The sequence below is a fragment of the Phalangium opilio genome, unplaced genomic scaffold, assembly GCF_054372755.1.
Source record: "Phalangium opilio isolate 3A_F unplaced genomic scaffold, DU_Popi_V2 ptg000013l_1, whole genome shotgun sequence".
In the NCBI taxonomy this organism is placed as follows: domain Eukaryota; kingdom Metazoa; phylum Arthropoda; class Arachnida; order Opiliones; family Phalangiidae; genus Phalangium; species Phalangium opilio.
The window spans coordinates 13,921,110-13,945,729 of record NW_028324148.1 but is presented as its reverse complement, the minus strand read 5'-3'; the positions used below and the strand labels follow the sequence as shown (position 1 = coordinate 13,945,729).

General features: G+C 37.6%; 2 protein-coding genes and 2 long non-coding RNA genes across 8 annotated transcripts; 2 read left to right on the top strand and 2 right to left on the bottom strand.

Annotated features, from left to right (window-relative positions):
• The first annotated feature begins 32 nt into the window (after positions 1–32).
• Positions 33–3,292, top strand: LOC149709357 (degenerin mec-10-like). Of its 3 annotated transcripts, none has more exons than XM_089864716.1 (12): positions 33–387; positions 685–829; positions 1,318–1,499; positions 1,571–1,662; positions 1,723–1,895; positions 1,968–2,036; positions 2,101–2,215; positions 2,277–2,349; positions 2,510–2,564; positions 2,864–2,880; positions 2,944–3,004; positions 3,074–3,292. In XM_089864716.1, the coding sequence occupies exons 1-12, from the start codon at positions 161–163 to the stop codon at positions 3,233–3,235; spliced, it is 1,371 nt and encodes a 456-aa protein (XP_089720842.1). In that variant the 5' UTR covers positions 33–160; the 3' UTR covers positions 3,236–3,292. The 3 variants fall into 3 exon arrangements, with proteins under 3 accessions (XP_089720842.1, XP_089720843.1, XP_089720844.1); XM_089864717.1 differs by having other exon boundaries at positions 270–621; XM_089864718.1 differs by having other exon boundaries at positions 272–556.
• A 1,665-nt stretch (positions 3,293–4,957) lies between these two features.
• Positions 4,958–9,981, bottom strand: LOC149709356 (cathepsin O-like). Its single transcript, XM_089864720.1, has 9 exons — positions 9,529–9,981; positions 8,019–8,130; positions 7,592–7,697; positions 7,324–7,534; positions 6,940–7,010; positions 6,693–6,737; positions 6,461–6,627; positions 5,571–5,663; positions 4,958–5,511 (listed from the first exon to the last, which is right to left on the bottom strand). Exons 1-9 carry the CDS (start codon positions 9,691–9,693, stop codon positions 5,423–5,425), a joined length of 1,059 nt encoding a protein of 352 aa, XP_089720846.1. The 5' UTR covers positions 9,694–9,981; the 3' UTR covers positions 4,958–5,422.
• A 588-nt stretch (positions 9,982–10,569) lies between these two features.
• LOC149709355 (uncharacterized) lies at positions 10,570–14,710 on the top strand. 3 transcript variants are annotated; one of them, XR_016381356.1, is made up of 3 exons: positions 13,164–13,299; positions 14,289–14,437; positions 14,575–14,710. It is a non-coding gene; the product is annotated as an uncharacterized LOC149709355 (long non-coding RNA). The 3 variants fall into 3 exon arrangements; XR_016381355.1 differs by having other exon boundaries at positions 14,545–14,681; XR_016381357.1 differs by lacking the exons at positions 14,289–14,437; positions 14,575–14,710 and adding an exon at positions 13,401–13,541 and having other exon boundaries at positions 10,570–13,299.
• Positions 11,203–15,354, bottom strand: LOC149709354 (uncharacterized). The gene is made up of 2 exons (XR_016381358.1): positions 15,016–15,354; positions 11,203–14,696 (listed from the first exon to the last, which is right to left on the bottom strand). It is a non-coding gene; the product is annotated as an uncharacterized LOC149709354 (long non-coding RNA).
• Positions 15,355–24,620: the final 9,266 nt, after the last annotated feature.

Genomic DNA, 24,620 nt, shown 5'->3' with positions numbered 1-24,620 from the left:
GATTCACCCTTAGCCTAGGTCTATATACTACCTTTAAGGAATCAATATGAGCACGTGATTGTTATTCTTGAACAATTCTAAACGCGAGTGTACTTGGCATTCGATCGTCAAAGACATCGTGTAACCGTTGTTGTCAAGTAACGTTTTAACTAATTTCGCTATGCGTCAACTTCAAAACGTTTCGCGTTTAAGGGTGAGTTCCAGAAAAAAGATCCAAGCAGTTCGATGCCTAAAAATCTTCAATATTGTATTAATGTTGACTATCTGCGCTTACCACACTGGTTCCTTTCTTGGCGAATACTTGCAATTTCCCACAATGCAAAGCGTTCACATTGACAAATCAGGGAAACTGGAATTTCCAGCCGTTACAATCTGCAACAATAACAAGTTAGTTTGATTAAAATGTATAGACATATAAGCCTCAATATAGGGACATACAAGGGTTGGCCAAGAGCCGTTTCTGCGCACTTAACGTAAAATACCTAAATAACCTTTCGACCCATACTTAAAAGAAAGTATGATAGGTTTATGTTTTTATTCATATTCTTCAGAACCGGTAGGCCCGTTTGTAACGTTACCAATAATTGTTTCGAGAACACCAAGCCAGTTGCACTACCCGATGTAACTGATCTCGTTTACCAAAGCCACGTTGTTCATTCACCTATGGCTTTGTTTATTCTTTAGAATAAATTTCATGACTATTTGCTTCAACGCTCAAGAAGAAGAAAGAGAAGGCATTGATTCCCTATGGAACAACTTAAAGGCCTTATCAACGGAACGTTGCTCAATTTCCAAAACTATATCGCTTGATCTTGATATCCCTTATTCCGTAAGATTATAATCCTATAGACACAAGTCTTAAACCAAATACGCGTTACACCCGCGCAGATGTGAGACGGCTCTAAATCGAGGCAGAAACAGCTAGGTCACGTGGGGAAAGGAACTACATCCCTCTTAGAGAATTCTAAGTGGTGGGTTTGAAATTTTGCCCATGCGCAGAGAGAAAATTTCCCTCTCAATGAAGAGGTTGAGGGGGGTTACAAGTTGAAGTCATGTTTTTTCTCTGCCTAAGCAAAGTTTCTCGTGGAAAGTAAGAGATGGGAATCCATAATGTTTTTAGTATTAATACATATCCATGCTTAAACGCTATAAGGATCCTAATGGCTAATGCATCTTAAGCAAAATCGTTTATCCATTTAGTGCTCCTAAGTTTCAACAAATCGTACATACTTTACAAAAAATTTCCGTTGTTTTCACAACATCAAGAGTCTTGGTACTGTCGAAGATAAGGGATTTAATTATTCTCAATTATTTTAGTCAGTTAACGTGTTTGCTTGCGACGCAAAGAGAGTAAGTAAATTAACAGAAGAGGAAAACGAAATTGCCGTTTATTACGACAATATTTTGAAACTGAACAAAACTGAAAGAGAAAATGTCGGACATAATCTAAAGGAACTTGTAAAAAAGTGCGCGTACTACTTTCAACCTTGCGATTTCAGGTCTGTTAACCAATCATTAAACCCGTCAGTCTGCATCTGCAACTGTGTCTCTCAACTGTTGCTTTTTGCAGTAAATTTGCAAACATGAGCAGCGTGGAAACGGGAAACTGCTACAAATTCAAACCCGATAAAACCATTAAACCATCTAGTGGATTAAATTCAGGTATGAAATGAAATTAACGGTTTTTAAATTTAAATAATTAATTTAATTACCGAATTTTAGGTCTAACAATCGTATTTTCGTTGCAACGACGCGACTACTTCCTGACACGTTATATCGTTAACGCTTATGGGATTCGCGTCTCGTTGGGACCAAGTCACGATGAATTGGACATTGAAAAAGAGACCAGTTTCTTTCTGACAGATAACATATACAGTATTATAGCCATTAAACAAGTAAATTTACATTACACTTAATATTATTTATAAATTATTTTTGTGTTATATTGTTTGAAATGTTTTAAACAGGTGACAATTAAAAGATTGAAAGCTCCTTATGCTGAAAATTGCAAAGATTACTTTGGTTCAACAAGAACTGTAAGAATTTTCCCAATTGTAGATATCAAGAGTGAATGAAGTTGAGTTTCATTTGTCTATTTAGAACTGCACTAATTCGTGTGTTCAACGTTCTACAACTCGTCTTTGTTCGTGTTACAACCCGCTAATCGGGGAATACCCAGGATACCCTGCCTGTGACTTTAGCAATCTAACACAAAGCGAGTATTAATTATAATTTATCTTAATTACTCTAATAATTAAATGTATTAACTATTTCAGTTTGTTGTTTAAAAAAAACCGAAACGGAATTGGTTAAAAATGCTGAAAGTTGTTTCTGCCCTTCACCGTGCTCGTAAGAACACTTTAACCTAACCGCAGCTTGGAAACCTCTAAATTTCTTGAAAATTGTTTTTGGAATTTTAAAAGAGAATTGAGTTGTTTTCCAATAGCCCAAAGAATACCTATATAGGCCTAGTACAGAAATAAATTAATAAAATATAGACATCTTGCAGGGAAACGAAATATGAAGCGTCAATATCGTACAATGAGATGCCAAAATGGTTTCTGGTAGGTCATTAATTTTGAGATGAGAGTTTCCCAAATATTTCCCTAGAATATCAACTTTCATTTCACGAAATTGTAGTAGTATTAATGAGCAGAAAGTAATGTTTTAAAAAAATACTAGCTGTTAGTGGTTTGGTATGGCACGCGAAAGACCAGCCAGCAGAGGTAAGTATAATACTTTTGCATGCCATTAAGAGCACAAAAGTAAAATTATGAAAAAAATAAAGTATGCCTACTTTTGACCATTGAGTAGCTTCATAATTGCTGACGTATTAATCCTTAATGTTTTGATTTGTTTTTAGGAAGAAGGCGAAGGAAAGTGAGTGAAAAACTAGCAAATTATCTTGAAATTAATTCTAATACAATTTAAAAATATATACAGATTTAAAATCTATTTTTCCAATTTGGATCAAGTTGTATACTCAACACATGGGAAATATACGGTAAATTTACACTTCAAATTTAGTGATTTGATGAAAACTAATTTAATGGACTGCATTTCACGTTTGCAGATGCAAGACGTATTGGGTGGAATCGGCGGTCATTTGGGTTTATGGCTCGGATTATCATTGCTATCATCGTTGGAAAGCTTTCAAATCATGTTGCTCAGATATTTTAGTGGAAAACCTGAATCTAAAACTGCCAAATCAGTTAGAGTAAATAGTGTTAAATAATGGTGTATTTTCAAACACCAACAAGTTCACTTATGAAATAAAGACAGTTGGCGCCACACGTTTTTGGCCATTTTCCTTTGGAGTATAGGCAAATGGATTATTTTAATACGAAACAGTTATGACGTCACCCTGTTGCTATAGATACGGAGGGTTTTACTGCATACATAGGTAAACGCATAGATATATTAAAAGGGTAGATACACAATTCAATGGGAGGTCGACGCGGAAGGGGCAACGAGCAGACAGCCGCTATTTTCTGGGGGTAGCCGTATAAAACGCCATCTATCGGGAACTTTCGAAACTAAATTAAGGGATGAGTAGTGGCACTCTATGTTAACCCCCTATAGGGCATAATAAGTCAAACCTTCGGAGATGCCATTACTCCATTTTATACGAGCTAAGAGCAGAAAAACGTATTTTATAAATTTTACACCTGTAAAATCTTTTAAAAAACACTTTGAACTTGTATTTCTACTTACTTTCGAGGAAATACCACCGTTTTCTGAAGGTCTTTTTTTATACATTTATTAGTAATAAAAACATTTAAGGCGAGCTAAGCCTTGGTCATGGCCATAATGTAGATTTGCACAATGCACATAGAGAAAAGAGAGCGTAATCTGCCGTGTTTTACAAGACCAAGGCTTAGCTCGCCTTAAATGTTTTTATTACTAATAAATGTATAAAAAAAGACTCTTACCTTCAGAAAACGGTGGTATTTCCTCGAAAGTAAGTAGAAATACAAGTTCCAAGTGTTTTTTAAAAAATTTTACAGGTGTAAAATTTATAAAATACGTTTTTGTGCTCTTAGCTCGTATAAAATGGAGTAATGGCATCTCCGAGGGTTTGACTTATTATGCCCTATAGGGGGTTAACATAGAGTGCCACTACTCTAAGCTCATCCCTTAATTTAGTTTCGAAAGTTCCCGATAGATGGCGTTTTATACAGCTACCCCCAGAAAATAGCGGCTGTCTGCTCGTTGCCCCTTCCGCGTTTTTTCGTTAAGCCTAAGCCAGCGAAGTGGATCTAGACCCTTTATAGTTTTACTATATCTATGAGGTAAACGTTACTGCTCTGTGTTGTGTGTATTTCTTATATAATAGGACACTTAAGGAGATGTAGTAGTGTCTATGATATCACATTCCTATTTCGTCGTCATTGGTCTAGAGGTACCCGAGAAAACTTATGGCCCAAGAAGATTTCAATTTACTTTAAAACGCAAATATAGTCTTACACAAAGGCTTAATATTAATATTAATACTAATCTTAGTTCCAGGTTTATTTATTACTAAATTTAGTTGATTTAAAATGTATCATTAATTTAATTTAAAATTAGATTAGCTAGGCCTTGTCTCGTGACCCAAACGTGTCCCCTATCAACTTGGAGACGCAGCGCTCTTACAAAAATTATGCGACTTACCTCCTAGCAGTGTAGCTGCAGCATGAACATTTACTTACTGCCAGTGCCAAATAAATTAGGCATCTTACAAGTTAACTGCCTTCAGTGCAAATCACCATATTAACCGATTTACGTTTGAAAAGTGAACCAATAAATTACTACTCACTTATCCTGAACGAAAATTGCAGTGGATATTAGTGACATTTCTGTTCATGGATGAAAAAATTAAATCAATGGAGTAGATATTAGTTAAATATACATGTTAAGACATTAATTAATATTATTATTATTATTATTATTATTACGATTACTAGTGACATAAAAATCAGATTAAACTAGGAGATTTATTAACAGTACAAAGTTATAAAAATATCAGAGATATGGTAATTGAGAAAATATGTTGGATAATATTTTTAAGTGTATCGGTGTAGTCAGAGACATTCTAACCAATCAGGGAGGGAACTTGTGACGTCACAATGGTTAATAGTTATTGGCCAATGAATTATCTTAGCACCTAGCGAAAACCATGAGAAATAAACGATGACTACAAGCTACTTATTTAACAAATCACTCCATTGTGCGTTGTCAACGTAATTTTTGGTAATTTCCAAAGGAGCTAAGATGATGCATAGGACATTTAGTTAACATTCTGTGAGTCATATGTCATTGGACACGTGATTCATTTCAGCCATGAATTAGTATAAAAGAGAACAAGGATTATATACAGGAACTGATTTTTCTCCTATTATATTATTCCATGGCTGAAACGAATTAATTTCATCTAATCATCTTAGATTAGATTAAGATCATCATCAAATAAATCTTCGTCGTCATCGTCATCAGTGACAACACTTATCGCTGATATTTCTTCAGATATAGCTGAAACATTAAATTTGTGTTGAAATATTTCGGATGTAATGTAAAAACACAAAACATACCACAAAGATTCTTTCCTATGGCAATTTTAAGATAACCATCTACACCAAATTTCGTCCCCCATGAATTACGAACTATGTAGTGAGGAATTTCACCTAAAATTTAAGTAAAAATAGATCCATTTAAAGGACATGATGGCCTTATTGTAATAATGATCAGAGGAGAGCTGTGCTTCAAATATGGAGTTTCATGAAACACCAAATTCACATTGAATGAATGGACGTTTTGACATGAAATTATCAGCTTAAAGACTACACTTCCTTAAGTGCGTATTTGAAAAAAGTCATCATGGCCTTTGAGATAGCGATGTCTAAGGTCGTTGGAACCATCATGACTAAAACAAGTGACCCTTAAAGTCATGACTCGTTTCACCATGACTTTTAATTTGCAACCTTACATATAGGCGTTTAAGTCGTCATGACTTTAAAGGAACTGCCTTTTAAGGTCATTCAATTCACCATGACCTTGAATTAACACCCTTAATGCTGGTCAGTCATCACGACCTTGAAACCAAACCCTTCAATAAGGTTTGGTCACCATTACTTTGAAGTTACTACCCTTTAGGGTCGTTCAAGTCACCATGACCTTGAAACAACTGCCCTTTATGGTCTTTCAAGTCACAATGACTTTTGAAACAACTGCCCTTTATGGTCGTTCAAGTCATCATGACCTTGAAACAACTGCCCTTTAAGGTCGTTCTAGTCACCATGACCTTGAATTACCACCCTTAATTAAGACTGGTCAGTTATCATGACTTTGAAACCAAACCCTTCATTAAGGTCGTTGGGTCACCATCACTTTGAAGCTACTGACTTTTAAGGTCGTTTGAGTTATCATGACCTTGAACTATGATCTCTTCCTTAACCAGTGATATAAGTATTATTATTATTACCAGTTAGGTCATATCCAACAATCTGAACAGCGTGATTTCTGTGAGTATCACAATGATATTGAATAATCCCTCCTAAGTAATCTTGCCATCCTGAAGCATCAACAGCTGCCGTTAGGGGACCATGGCTTGCTAGTAGCTTTAACATTTCTATCTCGTCTCCAGTGTAACTACGCGAGTAAAAGTTAATTCGATTTAATTGCGTTCGAGATCGAGTTTCGTGATAAAACCTTACTTATTGCATGTGAAGTTATCTTTAATCCTTATACCAGTTTTAGGCCTAAATTACAATTATTTTCTTAGATATATTCTGTATAATATTATTGAATAAAGGGGATGGCAACCTGAACACAACAGTAATGCTCAGAGCATTGTTCTTATCAACGCACTGTGCGTGTCATCTTTTACATAATTTTTAGTAATTGGGGAATTTATGTTCAATGTTGTCAATCCCTTTAATTGAACATATTTTCTTTCCCTACTTTCGTTTGCATACGCCATCAGTGCCGTCTTCGAAAGGGTATTCTTTTTCAGTGACTAACGCTACATTATTCTGTTCAAATTGAATTAAATATTAAACTTAATTTGATGTTAGACAAAGCCATTAGTCACAAAAATGTCAAATTCCCTGACTTTCCCTATAGTTTTCACTGACTATTTCTGACCTAATCAGGTTATAGTTGTCAATGTTAACATTGCATTTTTTCTATAAACAAACATTCCAGTAAAGTATGTTTTCAAAACATTTGTTGTATCGTGCAACGCTTTGCGATTTTCATAAACCCAAGAAAACTTCCTCACAAAAATCAAACTCTCTGACTTGAGACAACCCTGTAAAAGTTATTGTAATTCCAAACGGCCTTTACCTGAGTTAACCATTCTAGCACACCACATGTATCACCTCCATCGCAACCTTTATTGACAGTAGAGCAGTCAATCATTTGTTGGACGCTCAGTTCCTGTAGGACGTCCGTTTTAAGAGCGACCATGGATTCGATGGTTGCGATTGTACTGAAGGCCCAGCAAGCCCCGCATTTGTCTTGATTTCGAACTCTACCAATAATTCCTTTCTCTCTCCTAATGTAATTTGATTAGAATTGCAAATAATATTGCACACATGAGCAATAGATTTACCAATCAACTTTTTTAGGAATTCCTGGAATGCTTTTCAAGTTGACTGTTTCACGTTTCTGTCGATGCCGGCCTGGACTATCAATTACGGGACCCCATCTTGTGGTGACTGCAATCAATTTTTCAAAATAATTTAATATACTCTTGTTAGTAGGACCGGAGTACAGCGGGCTCTATGGTCGATTTCCAGTGGAAATTGTTCTATGGCATTTTGCCACAAGATACACAGTTTAGCTACAATATAGTGTTTTTGGGATGACCCCTTAAGTAAATTAGTATTGTCTTTCTGTTTCTTGCTTAATTTTAAAGGGTAATCCGTAAAACACTCCAATTATATCATAACTTGTAAACGCTGTTCATAGAACATTTTCAACCCAAAATCCTAGCTCTATTTTTGGAATACCCCGTTCTGTCTTATTAGCATGGTTACCTAGTTCTTGAAACTCTTCAGGTGTCAGATCTGAAAACTCTGTAATTCCATAAATGGCCGCCTCTCTGTGACCCCGGATTTTGTTCAACCATTCTATCCTACGTAAGGTTTGCTAAAAACAAAATTAAACACATACTCAAATTAATTAAAATTAAAATATGTATTAAGTTAACACTTAAATGTGCTATTATTGATTAATTCGACGGTTCTTGTTTTTAAAGAATTTTTTTAAGTGAAAAAAAAAAAACATAGCAAAAGTCTAATTCAGTCTTTCTCATCTTGTTTCTAAGAAACTAGCACCTCCGGCGGTCTAAGTACGTTTTCAGGCGTCAGTTTAAAAAATACAGGATTAGAGTGTTACAATGAAGTAAAGAATCAAGGGTGGATTGTTGAATAAGGATATATCATACGATTAGGGAAAATCAAGGAGGATTAAGTATGGATTTGAATTACGCATACAGTATAAAGAACCGAGGTAAGGCTGATTGGAAATATTCAAATGCTATTTTCTTTGATATTTACAGGATCTAAAAACACCACTAGACAAAATTTTAAATTTATCTTTAGCGAGAAAAACCTTCAGTAGACAATGTTTAATTAGCGTAAAACCACTGTTAAAGTAAAATTAAGTAGTTGAATTTTATTTAAATTATTTTAAAAAATAAGAAGAAACCTAAAAATATATATATATTTTTAATACGGCATATACTTATTTCATTGCCGTTTACAAAACGTGTACTTAAACAAATTAAGAAAGTTTCACAAAGTGGCCGTTTTTCCGACTATTAGATATGCTTGGGTTCACGTGACTCTTAAAATTATATACCCTCATTTAGTCGTTACTGTAATGCGCTTTAATATATGAAATGATACGCTAACGATAAGTGAAATTTACTAATATGCAATTAAATAAACGTCTATCACAATAAATTTAACGCAACATTTTTAAAATAATATTTTGAGATTTCTTTAATTTTCTGTTGATTATTTTGAGGGTTTTTTATCTTTCTGTTGATAATTTTGAAAGCATTTACAGAAAAGACCAAAAAAAATGCTATTCTCATAGATTATATAGGGTTTAACAGGTTTTAATGATAAGTCTGACATAAATTAGAGGGTATATTCTTTGAGCGATTTTGAGTAAAAAATGTTCTATGATATTTTGTCGTTCAGGCAACTGTTTAAATTGGCATTTTCTTTCAGTTTCTTAATTTAAAATCCTAACTTGATAACGGTAGCTCGGACGTCAAAATATCATAGAACATTTTAGACTCAAAATCACCCAAATAACACCCCCTTTATTTATGGCAGACTTATCAGAAAAACCATGTTTAATAACCACATTTTGTGACTATTAAAAGTTTATAAAAACAAATTTTCCCAATATTTACATGCGCGTGTTAAAGCTAACATCTCATAAAATAATTCAAGGTGCCTCATTTTATAATATTAAAAGAGTTCTTATAAATAATTAACAACAGAAATCGGAGAGATTAAAGTTAGTAATTACCAAAAATATGGACCTCCTTTTCATATATTCCGCTGTGGCAGGATGATAACTCTTATTATGCGCTCTAATAAAAGCCTGGAACGCATCCAAGGCATCTTCACTGTCTCTGAAGGCACCGGACATCAGCGCCCACCATAGCACGGCACCCAACCACAACACTGTCATACCGTAATATTTACAACAAATAAACAAACACTTGCAATACACTCGCGCGCGTAACACTCAACGCGCAAATTAGAATTCGGAGATATCGCAAATTCTGTTCATCTGACTCTTCATATTTTCATAGTTGATACGATCGTCGAATAAGCTGAATCACATGGTTTCAATATTATCCGTTATCGCTATTGCTTTGAGACTAGCGAGTTCGGTCGGTTTCGAATGGCTTCTTTCATCACGTGCTTTTACACAAAAACCAGTTGGCTGGCTGAATTCGAAACTCCTTGGCTTGCAAGTGGGGAACTTGAAAGAGGCTCAGTTCAACTCCCTCCCGACCTGCCTAGTAAACTTGTACTTTAAAATACATTTTCTCCTTCTGTCTATGCACGACAGACTAACTTCAAAGTAGTACGGATTATACTTAGCCACGAGATAGAAAGTTTCTAAAGGGATTGTAACATCGAATTTTATAAGTACTGGTTTGTGGTTTTTATTGAACAATAATAATTTGGTAACTCGTTTAAAAATTGAGCGAAAAACGTTGTGGAAATGTGTGAAGTTCGTGGATCTTTTAATTAAAAGAGGACCAGTAATATGCAATTTTTTGGGATCCGAGCATGCGTGGTGAACTTAGGCGAATGCATATATTTAATTTACTTCTCCCATCGCGTCAATATTTGCTATTAGATTGGAAATTAATTTCAAGTGACTTTGATATACCAAAAATATTATAGATAGTAATTTACTTCTCACTCCGCGCCTAGCTTTGAACAGTGCTGAATGACCTTGATATACTAGAATCCTTATGTCCCCTTGTACTAGCGCCACGATTTCCTATCCAATCTATGGTTTGTGGAGTCACCGTAGTCACGCCACAATTATCACAAGTTGGGAAAACCAAAATATTACCTCTCCGAGTCGAGGGAAAAGACTAGTTATCTGACTCAATATCGAAATACTAAACCTACATTTTACGCTTTGTTTTGTCTAACGTAGCTTATATCATCGAATAGTTTTCTTTACATTGTCTAAATCTATTATCATCCGCTAATCCTATGTTTCAAACCATTATTTACAAAGTAATATAAAAGTTCTATCTTAAATTTTATTCTCTGATGTTTTACAGTAGTTTTGCTTTATATAACGTTTAATTTAGAATAAAATCTGTGAGACACGATTTCCATTAGAACACACCTTTACGAGAAGATCCTTGTTTCCTTTCTAACGAAAAACTGAACATTCCTTACCAGTTTTTCAAGGTTATAGAGCTGAAAGGGTTTCTATTACCTTAGTGTTTATCTCGGTAATTTTAAAGTTCACTTTTAAATCATAAATCTTTATTTAATCTCTAGTCTCCCTAATTAAAACAACATGAAATGTGCTAAACGTTTCTCTAATTTTCATTACAACCAATTTATGCAAAACTACTAAAGGCTAATTCGAACCAAAAAAACCACTCGTACGTCTAAAACAAGGTTCTGGGAAAACCCACTTATGTTTAGTAAGTCGACAGAATTAATTATAATAAAATATTTATTGACTGTGCTCATCAAGTGTACAATATAAACTGACTACAAAATAGCTAGCTCATTTATGAGGAAACCTCGTTATTCGCTATAGGTGGCGCGCACTAGTGGATTAGATCAGGGTATACTAGTGGCGAGATTAACAATATATGATAATGTTATTAAGAGTATTAAGTGTATTACAAAAGTATATAACATCTTTCCTTCTTTAAAATATTTAAGTATTACAAAAACGTTTTGGATTGTAAATATTAGTTCTTGTTCGGGTTGACCTTGGTTGTTGTGTAGTTGCTGTAAATGTGTAAATGGTGCTCGTATGCTGGGTGTGGCATATACAGAAATTGTCTTGGGAAATGGGAAAGTTCCCGGAGACATTCGAGTAGCGCTGTTCGGGTGTTGTCCAGCGTCTGAGCATTCGTCGTGCCAGAAGGACTTAAGGTCCTAATGTTTGATATTGATGTTGTACGTCGCGGTTCGAGTTTACGCGGTGTAATTACAACCACTATTGGCTTTTGACGTTTGAAGTATAGTAGGAAATCGGATCTGTGTTGCTAAAATAGGTGAATTGGTTTGAGTTTTTGAGATTGAAGTTTGATTTTGCAAGGGTCGTGGGGTTGGAGATGTGTTCTGCATTGCCGAGGTCGGTGAATGAATTTGAGTTGTTGAAATTGAAGTTTGTTTTTGTATGGGTGGTGGTAATCTTCCTAGTCTGACTCTTGAAGTGGTTCGGTAAGTATTGGCCGCAGGATCGGGTAGATTGGTTAAAGTTTGCCGCAAATGCTTAACACAATTGCCCTCCACCTGTTGTACTTTTTGTGCCGTGTTGGGTTCATCGAAGTCGCTTTGACGTACTGTACTGTGTAGGTGTGTCGCACGTATTTGGTGCAGAGTTCTCCGCAATGTTTTTCCGTCATTTATCTTCAGGATATACGACAAGGGCTCTTGCTTCCGTGTAGTACTTCTGCAGGTTTCCATTACCGTGGTCCGACTTAGTAATATACTGGTCTCCCGGCCTTTAGGGTTTCAGGTACCGGGCGGTGCGCATGATTTTGACGTTTAACCATTGGGTTTTTTTGTCCAGTAAATTTTGCGAATATAACAAGTTGAGAAGTGCGGTCGAAGTGTTTGTTGCGTTGTAGTTAACGGTGTTCTGGTACGGCGTCCCATTAACATCTCGCTGGGTGACGGTATCTTTCCAATGGGCGTCGAACGATATTCCATAAGAACATACTGTAGGTCTCGACCTTCCTGTTGCGTTTTGATTGCCAGGTTTTTTTTATTGTTTGTTGCTTTTTAAGGATGATATGCGCTGGATGTTACGTGTTCTACTGCCCATTGTTGGAGTAAACCCTTGAAAAAGCTCGAGTTAAAGGGGAGGGGACCATTATCAGACACAAATTTCTGCGGAGCACCATATCGCCAGAATTGTGGATTTAGGAACTTTATTATCGCTTTATCATTGGTGCTTCGTAACTCTTGAGCTTCGACGCATTTGGAGTAATAGTCAACAAGAATGATCAGATTTGTATTATTGATGTGGAAGAGATCCGCACCAACAGTGTGCGAGGGTACCTGAGATACATCTTGAGGCGTAAGCGCATAGCGTGTTGGAACGGTCCCTTTTTTTGGCAAGTTGTACAGTTCTGGATATACTCCATGACGTCTCTTTTCATTTGTGGCCAGTAGAGATACAGCTTGGCTTTAGATAGGCACGCGGTTATTCCTTGATGAACTGAGTGAATTTGGGACATGACATCATGGCGTAGCGCTTCAGGGACGTAAAGCGTATCCACTCGGTAAATTATGCCTTCTGATGCATGAAGTTCTTCTTTGATCGCCCAGAACGGTTTTTACTCGGTGTGTAATTTTTCGTATGCAGATGGCCATCCTTCTTTTATGAGCAAAAGTACCGTTTGTGCAATTGGCCCGGATGTCGTAGCGTTGTTGAATTGGGTTTGTTTTGCTTGCAACAGAGCTGTGGTTGTATGCATTACGACATGGGGTCCTTCAAAGCAGGATGTGCCAATTTCTGTCGTGGATTAAGAAGCACGTGACAACGTGACGGCCACTTGTAAATGAATGCCAGGTATGTAGGCAATCGTTATTTGTATCTGATCAGGCGAAGAACAAAGCACTGGATGCGTGGTGAGAGTAATTGCATCGGTTTCTTAATGATGACAATTAAAGGTTTATGATCGGTCTGTACGATAAAGGGAACTCCAATGACATAATAGTGGAATCTTTCGCACGCTTGGTCTATGCCCAGAAGTTCACGTTCTACTGTGCGTAGTTTTGTTGTGTGCCGGTGAAAGAGGTTGAAGCATAATCAACAGGTTTAACATTTTGAAGTAGTACCGCACCAACGCCTATTGGGCTGCTGTCTACTGTGCTGCTTGTGGCTTGCGGATTGTAATAGGCCAGTACTTGGGACGAGGAGATGAGTTGTTTAAGTTTTCGGAAGACAGTTTTTTTTTTGGAGGGTTTCAATGCGAGTGGGTCAGTGTACCTCGGCAAGGATGTGATTATACAGGTTTCAGTACGTGTGTAAGCAGGGGAAGGAAATGAGGTTTACTTGGGAGGTGACGGGCGGGGGTGGGGGTCAAGTCACCTCCGGCGGACACGGGGCAGTCGGCACCTATAGGGTAGGATCGCCGACATGTGTCTTATTCCCTCAAACTTTGCCGCCCAGAAGCTTGGCTTACAGGAGTGCGCCACACTCCCGGCTTCGGAAGAAAGTTTCCGAGTTCGCGTCCCACATGAATGAGACCTCTTTCATCAGAAGCTCGCGTAGTGGAGCTGTAATAGTTGGGGCAGGATTTTGGACAATAATTCAGCATGCCAAGGAATCTTAGTAGTCATTTTTTGTCTGTTGGGGACGGTATTGATTTGAATCGCTTGAACTTTTGTTGGTGAAATTTCGACGCCTTTGGAGGACAGTATCTTGCCGAAGTATTCCATCTTGTCTACCGATAGTTGCATTTTCTGTCGACTGAATTTTAGGTTGCTTTGGCGGGCTCTTTCAAAGACTGCAACCAGTACTTGATTGTGTTTTTGCTGGTCTTTGTCATTTATCAGAAAGTCATCCGTGGAAATGTGGACGTACGGAAAGTTTTGTGGTGAAAAAGGTGGTGCATGGTGCTTTGAAATAATTCTGACGCTGAGGAGAGACCATAAAGTAGCCGCAGGAATCTGTATTGTCCGTAAGGTGTTGCGAATGTACACAAGTAAGTACTTGGTTCATTCAGCTCTATGTGTCAGAACGCACTTTGCGCGTCCAGTACGGTGAAAATTTGTGAGCAGTGAAGACCAGCTTAGATTTCCTGATCGGTAGGCATTGGATATGTCGCTATCTTTATTCAAGTTCCTTGGATCGATGCAGATCGGAACGGCATTTTCATCCATTCCAGCATCGCCATCTGCGCTCTCATTTTCAGTGCCTGACTTTGAACATTTTTATGGTAGTGCTCCATTAGTCATGAGTATCTTAAACGTATGTCAATAATAGAATAATGGTTAACGTCCTTTTTCTATCATGGTAAAAAACGTTTTAAACACTATCAAAGGTGATAATGTTAAAGATAAAAAACACTTCGTGTTAAAATGTGAACTAAACTTCATTCATCTGTTTTTATTTAAACATTAGTAATAACTAATATGGATGACTAGTATCGCGCTTTGTATAAACGCATCTTCACGCAAATAAACTTGTTCACTATACGTAACACAGAAGTGATTTTTTTTTTATATTTAACGATAGACTACCTACTCTACTTTTTATCAAAAGTGATTTTATTTAACTTACCAATTATATCTGATGAGAGAATAGTAACTCTACCAACTGAACATACCAGCAACCCATCATATCTAGATATCACAGTTACTTCTTCCACAGTTTCCAATTTGAGCGACCATTTCGGGCATTAATTTTCTAATATGAACGACCTTTTCGGGGAGTTGGTTTCCAATTTGAGCGACCTTTCGGGCAATAGGTTTCCAATTTGAGCGACCCTTTCTGGCAATAGGTTTCCAATTTGAGCGACCCTTTCTGGCAATAGGTTTCCAATTTGAGCGACCCTTTCTGGCAATAGGTTTCCAATTTGAGCGACCCTTTCTGGCAATAGGTTTCCAATTTGAGCGACCCTTTCGGGCAATAGGTTTCCAATTTGAGCGACCCTTTCGGGCAATAGGTTTCCAATTTGAGCGACCCTTTCGGGCAATAGGTTTCCAATTTGAGCGACCCTTTCGGGCAATAGGTTTCCAATTTGAGCGACCCTTTCGGGCAATAGGTTTCCAATTTGAGCGACCCTTTCGGGCAATAGGTTTCCAATTTGAGCGACCCTTTCGGGCAATAGGTTTCCAATTTGAGCGACCCTTTCGGGCAATAGGTTTCCAATTTGAGCGACCCTTTCGGGCAATAGGTTTCCAATTTGAGCGACCCTTTCGGGCAATAGGTTTCCAATTTGAGCGACCCTTTCGGGCAATAGGTTTCCAATTTGAGCGACCCTTTCGGGCAATAGGTTTCCAATTTGAGCGACCCTTTCGGGCAATAGGTTTTCAATTTGAGCGACCCATTCGGGCAATAGGTTTTCAATTTGAGCGACCCTTTCGGGCAATAGGTTTTCAATTTGAGCGACCCTTTCGGGCAATCATACAAAGCTCCTAGAGCTAGGATTTCCATCAACCATTAATCAAGGCTGATCATACAAAGCTCCTAGAGCTAGGATTTCCATCAACCATTAATCAAGGCTGATCATACAAAGCTCCTAGAGCTAGGATTTCCATCAACCATTAATTAAGGCTGATCATACAAAGCTCCTAGAGCTAGGATTTCCATCAACCATTAATTAAGGCTGATCATACAAAGCTCCTAGAGCTAGGATTTCCATCAACCATTAATTAAGGCTGATCATACAAAGCTCCTAGAGCTAGGATTTCCATCAACCATTAATTAAGGCTGATCATACAAAGCTCCTAGAGCTAGGATTTCCATCAACCATTAATTAAGGCTGATCATACAAAGCTCCTAGAGCTAGGATTTCCATCAACCATTAATTAAGGCTGATCATACAAAGCTCCAAGAGCTAGGGTTTTCAACAACTCTAAAAGGTAAAGCTTCTAACCCTTCTGGGTTATAATTTCATTTTACCTAAGACCATTAAACACAGATTGACTAGAATGATAACTTAAAACCCCTATCTTTCAACTTCAGCTCGTATCGTCGCCCCTAGCGGGAGAGTTCCGAAACTTTTCAAAGCATAGATCATGTGACCTTTATTATGTCGTCTGCTCTGTGGAATTTTTATGATTATACGGTCTAGGACAGGCACGGTTAGGTTTTTTCCTCTCCGGTTTAATTTCTACAAAATACGAAACCGCAAATATCAACTTTCTAAAGGTGAACCTAAGATAGACTTTCGAGCTTTAACTGGCCTAATGTCGTGTGCTATTTCAACCATCAGTTTGCTTGATTGGAAATAGTTCCAATATTGTTCGTGGCGTGGCGTTAGAGAGACGCTTCCCACAAGGAACCACCCGCCCTATCTCCATTCCAGTCAATCTGCATCTAATGGTGTTAGATTTTACAAAGCTCCTAGAGCTAGAATTTCCACCAACCATTGATTACGGCTGATTATACAAAGCTTCGAGAGCTAGGACTATCACTAACCCTTTCGGGTTATAATACAAAGCTTCGAGAGCTAGGACTATCGCTAACCCTTTCGGGTTATAATACAAAGCTTCGAGAGCTAGGACTATCGCTAACCCTTTCGGGTTATAATACAAAGCTTCGAGAGCTAGGACTATCGTTAACCCTTTTTGAGCAACTCTTACTATAGCAGTGGCGTAGCGTGAATTTATCCCACCCGAGGTTAACCATAAAGTTTCCCCTCTCTTTTTTCTCTATTATGCTTATTGAGCTCTGTAATAAACCTCTGATTATGTTTCACTATTTTCGAAAGGATTCAAATAAAATGTATTTCATAAAATAGATTTTTATTCTGCATGTTCTTTGCCACGCAAAGTCTTAAGTATAGTGATATAAGTCGATATATACCGATTGTTCGATTGTCAAGATAAGGAGATTTGTTAATCTCGACTTGTGCGTGAATTTATCCTACCCGCGGCCTACCATAAATTTTCTGAATTCCTTTTTTCGCAAATATGCTTATTTAACTCTTTAATAAAGTCTGTGATAATATTTTACTATTATCGAAAGGACTCAAATAAGTATTTCATTAAATAAACTTTTATTCTGCGTGTTTTTGCAACGCAAAGTCTTTAGTATAGTGATAAAAGACGATTTATACCTATTGTTGGATTTTCAAGATAAGGAGATTTGTTAATCTCGACTTGAACATAGTAGGCTTTAATACTTTTTAATCCGAGAATCTTCTCTCAACTGGCATTACTTATGGCAGCTTTGATGATTATATCACCATTATAACAATGTTAGATAACCTCTTTCGAGTTTCGACGAAACTGTACAATCTAATCCCTTAAAATAGAGATCAGTTCACCCCTCACGCTACGCCACTAAATGATACATAACTTTCATCTTCCATCAACCATTAATTAAGGCTGATCATACAAAGCTCCTAGAGCTAGGATTTCCATCAACCATTAATTAAGGCTGATCATACAAAGCTCCTAGAGCTAGGATTTCCATCAACCATTAGTTAAGGCTGATCATACAAAGCTCCTAGAGCTAGGATTTCCATCAACCATTAATTAAGGCTGATCATACAAAGCTCCTAGAGCTAAAATTTCCATCAACCATTAATTAAGGCTGATCATACAAAGCTCCTAGAGCTAGGATTTCCATCAACCATTAATTAAGGCTGATCATACAAAGCTCCTAGAGCTAGGATTTCCATCAACCATTAATTAAGGCTGATCATACAAAGCTTCGAGAGCTAGGACTATCACCAACCCTTTCGGGTTATAATACAAAGCTTCTACAGCCAGGATGCTCACCAACCATTACGGTTGCTCTTACAAAACTTCTACAGCTATGTTTTTTTTAACAAAACATATACCTTTATGATACGAATAGTACGTTTCTCTGTAACAGGCTTCGAATCTGTCTTGGAAAAGTTTGTTTCCGAACGCTAAGTCTAACTGGCAATGATAGTCAGTTGAAATTTTCTCTTCAAGTCCCGGCATAAGAGACATGTTAAAAGAATCAAAGAACATTTTCAGTGCCGTTTTACTTTTTAAAAAATTTATATTAAAATCTCCGACTACAACTGTTGGAACAGAGGCATCGTATCTAATATCGAATAAAGGATTAAAATCCTCAAAAACTGATCTCAAACTCGCTCCGGGCGATTTATACAACAAAACAACAGTCATCGGTTCATTTTCAATGGAAACATCCAACCAGCAACGTTCCACATGCGAATTTCTGAAAGGTCTATCGGTTCGCAAAACCCTATTATCCAAACCGTTAACAACATTTTCGGGTATATCTTTTAAATAAATGGAAGAACCAAACGCAATTCTACGTGCCGTTCTTGGCAGATAAATACCGCCCACTTCCTTAAAGGATGGCACACTAAAATCATCGGTATCTTTCTTCCACGTTTCAACAAAGCATAATAACTGGGCATTTTTTATTACCGTGTCTGCTAAAATATCATCCAAATGCGCGTTTAAGGACTGCACATTATGAACATAAATGTAAACACGTTCGTTCAAAAACGGTAATACAATACTCCTCGTAGCTCGTAATCTTTGAAGTTCCATTTCTACTTGATTGTTCTTAGGCGCATTTGGAACTTGAAATTTACCCTCAATATACAAACCTGAGGCGTTTCTAGCCCTACTACAAGCAACGTATAAATGAGTTCTCTCTAATTTCTTTCTGGGATTACAATGCACTACTACGGACGAATATGTATCGCCTTGACTCTTGTGTATCGTAATAGCCTCAGAAATGACCAAAGGAAACTGTCTCCTAGAGACTGAAACATTATTTTGCCTCCATTTTCTACTAAATGCCTTAATAACTTTTTCGACAGGAGTCCAAGTCCTGTTATAGTTATTCTGCTCGTACAATCCAAGACACTTTTGTCTCAACAACTTCCCAACATTAGCATCAGCAAACTCAATCCAAACCCTGAACGGAATTTGTTCCCCGAGCCTATTTTTACCGTACTCTATCTTTCTTAACCAACCTGTCGCACCATTCGTAAGTCCATCAGACGTATCGACATTGTTAGTCATCATATATCTCGCACCACAAGCGAGTGTTAGTTCTTTAGGAAGACCATACGTATCAGACGTTGCTAACGTTTGAACTTGGGAAAGAATGTTACTTTTAACTTCGCTACTAAGATCACCATTTACAATATCTACTGAAAATGAAATACACTTTTCCGTACTCATTTTCAATAGAGTCTCTTGGTTAAATTGGTTGACTTCAACGTTAGTAGGGAAAAGATGTATCGCTTCTTTTGGCGGTACACGCTCTCTGTTTACTTCTAAACTTACGAATAGGTCAATATCATCCTGATTCATAGTTCCCACAGCCATTCTATTCAAAGCTTCCGCAAACCTCTTATCATCTTTTTGCCTCATAATCTCTTCAAGCTCACTAAATTGAAATTCCTCCCATATTGGGTTACCAATTAAAGACGCATATGGATTGTCACTATCACTTTGACTTTGAAAAGCGAAATGATCCCGGACGGGTCTAAGTTGGTTAAAATCTCCAACTAAAAGTACAGAGACACCACCAAAATAATCTGGGCAACCCATTATCTCTTGCAATCTCGAGTTAACTCGGTTAAAAACCTTCGCACCAACCATTGATATTTCGTCAATAATTAACAACTTCACTTGACCATACATCAATCTACAATTGTGAAGAGTTTCACTTTCTAATCTGGAAATGCTTCCGGCAAATTGACTGACGGGCAGACAAAAGGTACTATGCAAAGTCGCCCCACCTATATTAAAGGCAGCCTTGCCCGTAGGTGCGCATCGCAGAACTTTAACCTCCGAGGGATTAGACCCTGGTTGCTTATTGTAAAATCTAGTAACAGATTCAAATATGGCACTTATCAAAACGCTTTTTCCAACACCAGCGCCTCCTGTAACAAATAGCCGTAAAGGCGTTTCTTTGCACTTTAAATGGTGCAGAACTTCATAAAATATTTCTCTCTGTTTCAAATTCAGCTTTCTAACAAGGGCATTGTATTCTGAATCATTAACTAACGTGACTGATGGAGCAACAGTTTTTTCCGCATTACCATCAAGAATATCTCTGTTAATATTTCCTACTGCCTCTTCCACTGTATTAATTAGAAAATCAGAATCTTCAACAATTAAAGACCTATCGTTTTCATTCTGATGTTCCAATTCAGGTTGGATATTAGTAAGATCAGCTTCAATAGCTTCACTTTCGAAATCTCTCACAGCCTGTTCAATAGCTGCTTCGTCAATTTCATTATGAAATTCTTTTCTAGATTCCGTTATAATCTCAAGTCTAAGCTCATACTCAGATTTTACATCCTTTGTCAAAATATCTCTACTCTCATCACGCCAAGGCGAGAATAACATGATTTGTTCACGATAAAACTGCTCGGGATCTTTCACTAAATTGAATCTACGATACCGTATAATTTTAGAATGACCACGTTTTCTAATGAACCCTGAATCATTTTTCAGTTTCAACCATTTACCACATTGAACTTCATCGTTCTCACCTTCATCGATATGACTTTGAGTTTTCGAAACTCTACGACTTCTGGAAAATTCATACCAAGCCGCAAATTGAGCTAACGTTACTGCCTCTAAATCATCTGGCCTTTGAACATAATGGTCTAACATTCCAGAAGCGAAAACATCCAAACTATCTTTGGACAATTGTTCAAGCTCAACTTTGCTTTTGAGAATATGAACACGATTCTCGGGCACATTTGTATTAACATAAATGCAAGCACGACTACACCTGGAGACTGGAATTTGTAAAGCGCTATAAGCCGCTTCCTGCGCGCTTACCTCGTGCGCGTTCAAAAACTGATTAGCAATCACCTTCAACTTTTGCTTCACCGTGCATTTATCTGACTGCGCTCGTTTAGCAGCTTCACGCAGAAGCATTGACATACCACGCTGAGATTTCCCTATATAAGACACGATATACATAACCAGAGCGTATGGATCAAGTACAAACTGAATGTCCATATTCGCTTGCCAGAGGCGCAAAGTGCACGGGTTGTACGGATTAACCCTAGTATCTTTAGGGTGTCTTTTCAATAAAACCACTTTCCTTTTGATATCATACGTAATGGCTTTAATATAATCATCTTCAGTTATACGCAACTTTTCCAACAACTCCTCAAAACTATCTACCCACAATTCTTTTTCTTTCGATTGCAAAAGCTCACGCAATTTCTTGGAATTGTTCTTACACTTAAGTTCTTCGTCAAGAGTACCGGGTTCTCTTAAACTCGGATCATAAATAATAGTTCTAGGCATGGGAGGAAATGGAATTCCAAAACGACAAACTGAACTATCATTAACCTTCTTCCTACACGTTGTCGTGTGTTTATGCATTTGCAATGACGTTAACAAATCCCCATTATCATCGTTCAATTTACCAGCGCAAGAAATAACTTTATCTATATATTCCTCTACCTCTTTAACATTTGACAAGTCACCTTTAAGCTTCGGCGCATCTTTAATCCAAATCAACCCATGTTGATGAGGAGAGCCTCTTTGCTGTATTTCAACCCTGAAGTAATAATCTTCAATAACACCAAGAGGGCCTAGCTTTTGCAGAGCTTTAAGCAGAGCCCGAAAACGGTGGTCAAAATATCTAGCACAAGTAACAGGATCATCCTGAATCAACTTTGCCTTTTCCGAAAAACTTAAATTGCCAATATCATCATTCGCTAAGCGATCCTGACCCGAAGTCACCCTCAATATGTTCAAAAGCTCAGGCCATTTGCCTTCTGCAGCTGAAAACGTTATAAAAAAGGTAGCCGTACCAAGCTGCCTAATCATAGCCATCAACTCTTTCTGCCTATGCTGCCAATATGAAGGCGAGGACTGCAAATTTTCTAATACTCTAAAACCATCATCCTGCTTAATAATTGAATCGAGTGCACCAGCAGACGATAAAAACCCAGCAGTGTAGTTTGAGCCATCTTTTCTCTTGGTTTTTCTCATACAAACTTGTATGGAATCTCTAACTTTCATAGTTTCCAACTTAACAAAAGTGTAAAACAATTTAGACGGATTTTTAGCACAACGCCTATCAACATTACGAAGTTCCCACTTGGCAATGTCCCCAAAACTACCTTTAACTTTAAGGTCTCTCTTCTGACCCACATAAATACTGGGGAATGACAATTCCTCCGCGTCCTCGTCATAGAGTAAAGACATTGGCGTTTGACCTTCACCAGGAGCAAACTTAACATGCATGGTATTAGTTGGTAAAAAATCAGACAGTGACACTAACAACGTGTCTTGATTCCCAACAGGGACTGAATTAACTTCGTTAGGCTCATTCCACAGATCATCGCTATCATTATCATTCTCTAAATTCACTGGCCCTACTGGGTCTTCCCTTAATGTATCACCTTGGTTTAACTGACGGTCATTTTCGTCAACAATAAATTCAAGTTCTTCTGGAATTGGATCTAATATATCGCTCCTAACGGTTATCCCATGCTTAATATACAACGGTGTTTTCACCAAAACGTTAAGAGCTTCGTGCATTTTTTTGGGCCTAACAGTTTCGTACAAATAGGGTGTATTATATTGCATTCTCCTCATAAACTCAATTTGAATAGTATCTGTTTCACGAGGTAACCGTGGTAACACTGACACTGTAGACTCTACATTTATAGGAACGTTGACCACGTTTCCCTTAATCCCCCTTTGTTGATCACAACCTAACCTTCTTATTTGCATAAAAGGTATTCTTGGTGAAATCATTCTTTCCTCCAAATTAGACAAATTAACTAGTTCTACCGGAATTTCAGGAAACTCAAAACCATTTTCCCTGGAAAACTTGGGGATTTCGTTTTTCTTTACAGCTTTATTACAAGCACTGCATAAAAATACTCTGTCACTTAGCTCACGACGGTGAATACCAGGGACAGCCAAAAACACCGCAGACTTAACTAAGCTACCAGATGCTTTAAAAAAAAGATTTGAGCATCCTTCACATTTACACGTTGGACCTTCTTTAATGGTATCAAAATACGTCTGCTCTATAACTAAAGGATTTGCCCTCCTTTCTGCCACAGACAATCTGTTTCTAGAACGTTCAGAGTTCCTAAACTCGACATTTGCACGACTTTCAGCCATAGCCGACTGGTTTCTCACACGTTCTGCTTCAACGTACTCTAAATCTTGGCGTTTACTAGCCATACCCAACTGATTTCTCACACGTTCTGCTTCAACGTACTCTAAATCTTGGCGTTTACTAGCCTTACTCATCTGATTACTAGCACGTTCTGCTTCAACGTACTCTAAATCTTGGCGTTTACTAGCCATACCCAACTGATTTCTCACACGTTCTGCTTCAACGTACTCTAAATCTTGGCGTTTACTAGCCTTACTCATCTGATTACTAGCACGTTCTGCTTCAACGTACTCTAAATCTTGGCGTTTTCTAGCCATACCCAACTGATTTCTCACACGTTCTGCTTCAACGTACTCTAAATCTTGGCGTTTACTAGCCATACCCAACTGATTTCTCACACGTTCTGCTTCAACGTACTCTAAATCTTGGCGTTTACTAGCCTTACTCATCTGATTACTAGCACGTTCTGCTTCAACGTACTCTAAATCTTGGCGTTTTCTAGCCATACCCAACTGATTTCTCACACGTTCTGCTTCAACGTACTCTAAATCTTGGCGTTTACTAGCCATACCCAACTGATTTCTCACACGTTCTGCTTCAACGTACTCTAAATCTTGGCGTTTATTAGCCTTACTTAATTGATCCTTAACTCTTTCGCCTGCTCTATACCATTCATCAAGCCTTTTCATTCGCTTGGTAAGTACACCAACCTGATTTTCCCTTTCACGATATGACTCATTCTCTCGCTTCTTTGCCATAGATCGCGCCTCCTTCATTCTAAACTCTTCATTTTGTCTCAAAATTCTCATTCTCTCTAACGGATACACATTACCATGAGACGTAGAAGGTAATTGTTCATCGTTCGCTACCATTATAGAACTAACCGATTTATTATTAACCAAATTCATAGGTTCGTCGGTAGTAATTACCCCGACTCTTACAGAGCTTTCACCTGAACTTACGTCTATTACATTATCCTTAGCACTACCGTGGCCAACAGGCGACTCAATAGAACTAACAAACAAATTAGGACTAGAAGCTTCACCTTCAGCCTTAGCTTTTTTTCTGAGCTGCTAAAACTCTTCTCCTTT

What these genes read in the sequence shown, in the direction of transcription:
- LOC149709356 (XM_089864720.1), bottom strand. Translation starts at nt 9,693, where the DNA reads ATGACAGTGTTGTGGTTGGGTGCCGTGCTATGGTGGGCGCTGATGTCC. An exon ending in AAAGGAGGTCCATATTTTTG is followed by an intron (nt 8,131 to 9,528) that starts GTAATTACTAAC and finishes TTTTGTTTTTAG; the next exon opens with CAAACCTTACGTAGGATAGA. An exon ending in TGTTGGATATGACCTAACTG is followed by an intron (nt 5,664 to 6,460) that starts GTAATAATAATA and finishes CTTAAATTTTAG; the next exon opens with GTGAAATTCCTCACTACATA.
- LOC149709357 (XM_089864716.1), top strand. Translation starts at nt 161, where the DNA reads ATGCGTCAACTTCAAAACGTTTCGCGTTTAAGGGTGAGTTCCAGAAAA. An exon ending in ACAATCTGCAACAATAACAA is followed by an intron (nt 388 to 684) that starts GTTAGTTTGATT and finishes TTTATTCTTTAG; the next exon opens with AATAAATTTCATGACTATTT. An exon ending in TTTCAACCTTGCGATTTCAG is followed by an intron (nt 1,500 to 1,570) that starts GTCTGTTAACCA and finishes TGCTTTTTGCAG; the next exon opens with TAAATTTGCAAACATGAGCA.